Source organism: Oncorhynchus kisutch, linkage group LG15 (assembly GCF_002021735.2).
Source record: "Oncorhynchus kisutch isolate 150728-3 linkage group LG15, Okis_V2, whole genome shotgun sequence".
Lineage (NCBI taxonomy): Eukaryota > Metazoa > Chordata > Actinopteri > Salmoniformes > Salmonidae > Oncorhynchus > Oncorhynchus kisutch.
In genome coordinates, this window is record NC_034188.2 from 24934713 (window position 1) to 24941647 (window position 6935).

Genomic DNA, 6935 nt, shown 5'->3' on the forward strand with positions numbered 1-6935 from the left:
ACCTATGGAAATACTGTCCTATGGAAATACTGACCTATGGAAATACTGACCTATGGAAATACTGTCCTATGGAAATACTGACCTATGGAAATACTGTCCTATGGAAATACTGACCTATGGAAATACTGTCCTATGGAAATACTGTCCTATGGAAATACTGACCTATGGAAATACTGACTGACCTATGGAAATACCGACTGACCTATGGAAATACTGACTGACCTATGGAAATACTGTCCTATGGAAATACTGTCCTATGGAAATACTGACCTATGGAAATACTGTCCTATGGAAATACTGACCTATGGAAATACTGACCTATGGAAATACTGACCTATGGAAATACTGACCTCTGGAAATACTGACCTATGGAAATACTGTCCTATGGAAATACTGACCTATGGAAATACTGTCCTATGGAAATACTGTCCTATGGAAATACTGACCTATGGAAATACTGTCCTATGGAAATACTGACTGACCTATGGAAATACTGAATGTCCTATGGAAATACTGTCCTATGGAAATACTGACCTATGGAAATACTGACCTCTGGAAATACTGACCTATGGAAATACTGTCCTATGGAAATACTGACCTATGGAAATACTGTCCTATGGAAATACTGACCTATGGAAATACTGACCTATGGAAATACTGTCCTATGGAAATACTGACCTATGGAAATACTGACCTATGGAAATACTGTCCTATGGAAATACTGACCTATGGAAATACTGTCCTATGGAAATACTGTCCTATGGAAATACTGACTGACCTATGGAAATACTGACTGACCTATGGAAATACTGTCCTATGGAAATACTGACTGACCTATGGAAATACTGTCCTATGGAAATACTGACCTATGGAAATACTGACTGACCTATGGAAATACTGTCCTATGGAAATACTGTCCTATGGAAATACTGACCTATGGAAATACTGACTGACCTATGGAAATACTGACTGACCTATGGAAATACTGTCCTATGGAAATACTGACTGACCTATGGAAATACTGTCCTATGGAAATACTGACCTATGGAAATACTGTCCTATGGAAATACTGACCTATGGAAATACTGTCCTATGGAAATACTGTCCTATGGAAATACTCTCCTATGGAAATACTGACCTATGGAAATACTGACTGACCTATGGAAATACTGACTGACCTATGGAAATACTGTCCTATGGAAATACTGTCCTATGGAAATACTGACCTATGGAAATACTGACCTATGGAAATACTGTCCTATGGAAATACTGACCTATGGAAATACTGTCCTATGGAAATACTGTCCTATGGAAATACTGACCTATGGAAATACTGACTGACCTATGAAAATACTGACTGACCTATGGAAATACTGACTGTCCTATGGAAATACTGTCCTATGGAAATACTGTCCTATGGAAATACTGTCCTATGGAAATACTGACTGACCTATGGAAATACTGACTGACCTATGGAAATACTGACTGTCCTATGGAAATACTGACTGTCCTATGGAAATACTGTCCTATGGAAATACTGTCCTATGGAAATACTGACCTATGGAAATACTGACCTATGGAAATACTGACCTATGGAAATACTGACCTATGGAAATACTGTCCTATGGAAATATACTGACCTATGGAAATACTGTCCTATGGAAATACTGACCTATGGAAATACTGTCCTATGGAAATACTGTCCTATGGAAATACTGTCCTATGGAAATACTGACCTATGGAAATACTGTCCTATGGAAATACTGACCTATGGAAATACTGTCCTATGGAAATACTGACCTATGGAAAATGCAGTTCCTTGTGAGGAAGGAAAATGAACAAGTCAAGAGGAAAACAAACTCACATCCTGTCCACCTCCCGTAGCTAGTTACAAGCCTATAGTATTGTTCATCTGGTAGAGAGACGGAGGGTTGGTCTGAGGGCATATGGAGTACATATTAAAAGGGCTCGTCATAAAGCGTTTCACATTAATCAAAAGGTGCCATTGCATCCGAGGTAGCTTCCATGCACGTGTGTTCCCAAGATCGCCTTCGCCGAAGGGTGCCTTAGCTCAGCCTAGGGGAATATCCTAGTAGACAGAGTACAACCAAGGGGGCCTCCCTCCAGCGATGGGACCATGAGGGTTAGACCGCTCTCTCGTCAGGGGTTACGGATGGTACATGTGGTAACAATTTTGGAGTTGGCATTCCCAGCCACATGATGCTATGACTGTACCCCTCTCCGCTGCCTGCCCCCCACCTGGTCTAACTACTCGTAAAGCTGCCGTGAGCTCTGGAGCGCTTGGCACTGCATCACCCCAGTGCCCATATAAAGACAGACAAAAGGTTGTAAACAGTTAGTTTAGGGGGGGGGGCAGTGGTTGGTAAACCTTGCTCCTATCCCCAGGGCTGGAGGAAAGCAGCACACCTGGGTTATCACTGCTATACTGCAAAGCTTGCACTATGCACACTCACAAGCATACACACACTGAATGAATCTCAGAAATCTCAAGGCTGAGGGTAATATCCATACAGGCAATATGATAGATTCTCCTTGTTCTCTGAGTTTGAGGACACACACACAAACAGACAGATTAAGACAGAAAGACCATTACCTTCAACAGAAGAAAGCAGCATGAGAAAGAAAAGGGTTCATTTTGGGAATTTTATTAAAATACGGTGTGGAGTTTACCATCGGAAACAAACATGATTGTTTCTAATAAAAAAAGTAAACAAAAGAAAAATAAAGCATAAGAGCCTAGTTACAGGAGCCTAGTTACAGGAGCCTAGTTACAGGAGACTGTTCTTCTATTTTTTATTAAATTGATTTTGCAGTCTGGTGAAAGAAAATCAATTAATTCACGACAAGAGTGAGTGAAAGACCCCCCCAAAAGGAATCATGTTCACATGTTGTAAAAATACATTTCCCAAATTTCACCATTACACACAGCTCATTTAAAACATTCATTCATTCATTATTAGATGAAGGTTAGATGTCAGTGCCAAAGAACAGAAGAGACAGTAAAACCAAATACACAACTCACAGTGCACAAAGGGAGAGGGAAGAGCGCAGGAGGGTGGAACACGAAATGGATGGAGAGAGTGAGCGCAGGAGGGTGGAACAAGAAACGGATGGAGAGAGAGAGCACAGGAGGGTGGAACACGAAACGGATGGAGAGAGAGCGCAGGAGGGTGGAACACGAAACGGATGGAGAGAGCGCAGGAGGGTGGAACACGAAACGGATGGAGAGTGCAGGAGGTTGGAACACGAAACAGATGGAGGGAGTGCAGGAGGGTGGGAACACGAAACAGATGGAGGGAGTGCAGGAGGGTGGAACACGAAACAGATGGAGAGAGTGCAGGAGGGTCGGAACACGAAACGGATGGAGAGTGCAGGAGGGTGGGAACACAAAACGGATGGAGAGAGAGTGCAGGAGGGTGGGAACATGAAACGGATGGAGAGAGAGAGTGCAGGAGGGTGGGAACATGAAACGGATGGAGAAAGAGTGCAGGAGGGTGGGAACATGAAACGGATGGAGAAAGAGTGCAGGAGGGTGGGAACATGAAACGGATGGAGAAAGAGTGCAGGAGGGTGGGAACATGAAACGGATGGAGAAAGAGTGCAGGAGGGTGGGAACATGAAACGGATGGAGAAAGAGTGCAGGAGGGTGGGAACATGAAACGGATGGAGAAAGAGTGCAGGAGGGTGGGAACATAAAACGGATGGAGAAAGAGTGCAGGAGGGTGGGAACATGAAACGGATGGAGAAAGAGTGCAGGAGGGTGGGAACATGAAACGGATGGAGAAAGAGTGCAGGAGGGTGGGAACATAAAACGGATGGAGAAAGAGTGCAGGAGGGTGGGAACATGAAACGGATGGAGAGAGAGTGCAGGAGGGTGGGAACATGAAACGGATGGAGAAAGAGTGCAGGAGGGTGGGAACATGAAACGGATGGAGAAAGAGTGCAGGAGGGTGGGAACATGAAACGGATGGAGAAAGAGTGCAGGAGGGTATGTTTGTATTTGAACCCTGAGAGATTAAAGTGACCAATTCTGTCCATCATTTGCTGCATGTCTGCCAGACCACCCCAGTGTTTGGTGTGGTTCGGGGCTGGCCATGAAAGACCCTTTCAGAGGGGGAACATTCTAACACCCCAGAGTGAAATATCAGGTGGACTTCCCTTCAGTCTGTACCACTGCCAGTGACCTGCTGGGTTACATGTAGGGCATATTCAATCAAAATGGTTAAGTCAGACATTTTTATTCTGCACTGAAATAATGCATATTTTAATTGATGTACTCAACAAATAATTTGCTGTTTCAAACTAAAAGACAACTGCATATCAATTCAAATGTGCTTTTTTCAGAGTTACTTTTGAATAATCCGGCAAAACTCTTTCACCGGTATTGATTGAATACAGACTGTAAAGTGTTAGTTGTTAGATTGACTTGTGACTGTCTCCTACCTCACCTACTGTGGTCAACTGTGATTAAGGCAGTAAGTGTTTCCATGGTAACTCTACAGCTACTTTATAGGGAGAGATAAGGCCCGGAGGTTTCCGGCTGGATAGGGCGGCTACGCTACGTACGGCAGAGTGGCTAGGACAAAAAACATTTCACAAAACGTTTCAAAAGGTTGTTTTTTTTCTGAAATGTTTCAGTACAACATGTCGAACACAGAGATAGATTACAAAACAAAGAAAACAAATGGTTTCAACAACACAGTGAGTGCTGAACTGAAAACAACCCAAATATGTCATCAATATCATCAACGGCAATGTAAGATCACAATTTACGCTCATAATACAAACTATTGGGGATATTACATTTTTATATATATATATATATATATATATATATATATATATATATATATATATATATATATATATATATATATATAAAAATCACATGAGACAGGAGCCTATAATGTTTGGACACAGGCACACTCCCATGTCCTCAGACTCCGGTAGGTAGGGGAAAACTGTACATCACTGGTTACTGACCACCACAAAATGGCAACTTGGGTTAAGGGTAAAGCACTGGGGAGCAAAGGGTGGACAACAACATAACAATCTTTAAGCCAATAGCATTTACCCTCCAAAAATACCTTACATGCACAATAGCTAGAGCAGCATTAGGGGAAAGAGAAAGGCATCTAGTTCTATATTCTAGAAAAGGAAACTAACAGATCAAGCTGACGCTTTGAATTTTCCTCCAAGTTACATTGTTCTGTAGAACAGGAGGTTGAAGAAACTTGTCAGACGGAATCTGGTGTCCAATTAAAAATCGCGGGAAAGCATTGTGCTCGTTTTCCACAGAGAAACAAATGAAGTAGAACAGATCAAAATGCAGAGAGAGAAGTAACTGGTTTTGAAGACAGATTGAATGGAAATCCTCTCCAGTTTGGTCATTGAGTTAGTGGGGTCTTTATTGATCGTCGTCAGTGCTACAATTTTCACAACCCTCCCAGGAATAGCAGAGAGGTCACTAGAAAAGCTGTACAGGAAAAGAAAAGGGTTTGAACGTACATTCAATATCTGTTACTGAGGTACTACAAGGGTATCCCCTAGATAAGACGGCATTAAGAGTTAATCGTAGGGACTACTCCTTTAGAAAGACAACGATGACTTGTCAATACAACCATGGGTGGATCCACATAGATACCGTCTCCTTCGGAAGAATAAACACAATCCACCCTTGTTCTTAAAAGGGAATGGTGAATCCCTTTATCTTGTTAGAAAGGGATGGTTGAATCCACACGCTGGCTACACCACCGGTCCTATCTTAAAGGGATGGTTGAATCCACACGCTGGCTACACCACCGGTCCTATCTTAAAGGGATGGGTGGATCCACACGCTGGCTACACCACCGGCCCTATCTTAAAGGGATGGTTGAATCCACACGCTGGCTACACCACCGGTCCTATCTTAAAGGGGTGGGTGGATCCACACGCTGGCTACACCACCGGCCCTATCTTAAAGGGATGGTTGAATCCACACGCTGGGTACACCACCGGTCCTATCTTAAAGGGATGGGTGGATCCACACGCTGGCTACACCACCGGTCCCATCTTAAAGGGATGGGTGGATCCACAAGCTGGCTACACCACCGGTCCAATCTTAAAGGGATGGGTGGATCCACACGCTGGCTACACCACCGGTCCTATCTTAAAGGGATGGGTGGATCCACACGCTGGCTACACCACCGGTCCTATCTTAAAGGGATGGGTGGATCCACACGCTGGCTACACCACCGGTCCTATCTTAAAGGGATGGTTGAATCCACACGCTGGCTACACCACCGGTCCTATCTTAAAGGGATGGGTGGATCCACACGCTGGCTACACCACCGGTCCTATCTTAAAGGGATGGGTGGATCCACACGCTGGCTACACCACCGGTCCTATCTTAAAGGGATGGGTGGATTCACACGCTGGCTACACCACCGGTCCTATCTTAAAGGGATGGTTGAATCCACACGCTGGCTACACCACCGGTCCTATCTTAAAGGGATGGGTGGATCCACACGCTGGCTACACCACCGGTCCTATCTTAAAGGGATAGTTGAATCCACACGCTGGCTACACCACCGGTCCTATCTTAAAGGGATGGGTGGATCCACACACTGGCTACACCACCGGTCCTATCTTGAAGGGATGGTTGAATCCACACGCTGGCTACACCACCGGTCCTATCTTAAAGGGATGGGTGGATCCACACGCTGGCTACACCACCGGTCCTATCTTGAAGGGATGGGTGGATCCACACAGGCTGATAAAGCGCTAGTGGAGAGCCGAGTTCTTCAGGGGCTGGATGGGGGGAGAAAGAGAGGGAGGAGGGGAGAAAGACAGCGAGACCTCGCCTTGTCACCCGTCCCTGTTGTCTTTGGAAGTCAGTGGTATTCCATGTGCATCACCTGCCCTATGGCTGACTG

The 6935-nt window shown here is 44.5% G+C and overlaps 1 protein-coding gene across 1 annotated transcript in view; it reads right to left on the minus strand.

The window, feature by feature from the left end:
* Positions 1-2645: 2645 nt before the first annotated feature.
* The window catches only part of LOC116353581 (uncharacterized), a 5341-nt gene continuing 1051 nt past the window's right edge, over positions 2646-6935 (minus strand). The window contains exons 1-2 of the mRNA XM_031789894.1: positions 3980-6935; positions 2646-3941 (exon numbers count right to left, since the gene is read on the minus strand). The exon at positions 3980-6935 is cut by the window's right edge and continues 1051 nt beyond it. Of these exons, the coding sequence (XP_031645754.1) occupies positions 2996-3941; positions 3980-4071 (1038 nt within the window). The 5' untranslated portion in view covers positions 4072-6935 and the 3' untranslated portion in view covers positions 2646-2995. The remainder of the gene's footprint in view (positions 3942-3979) is intronic.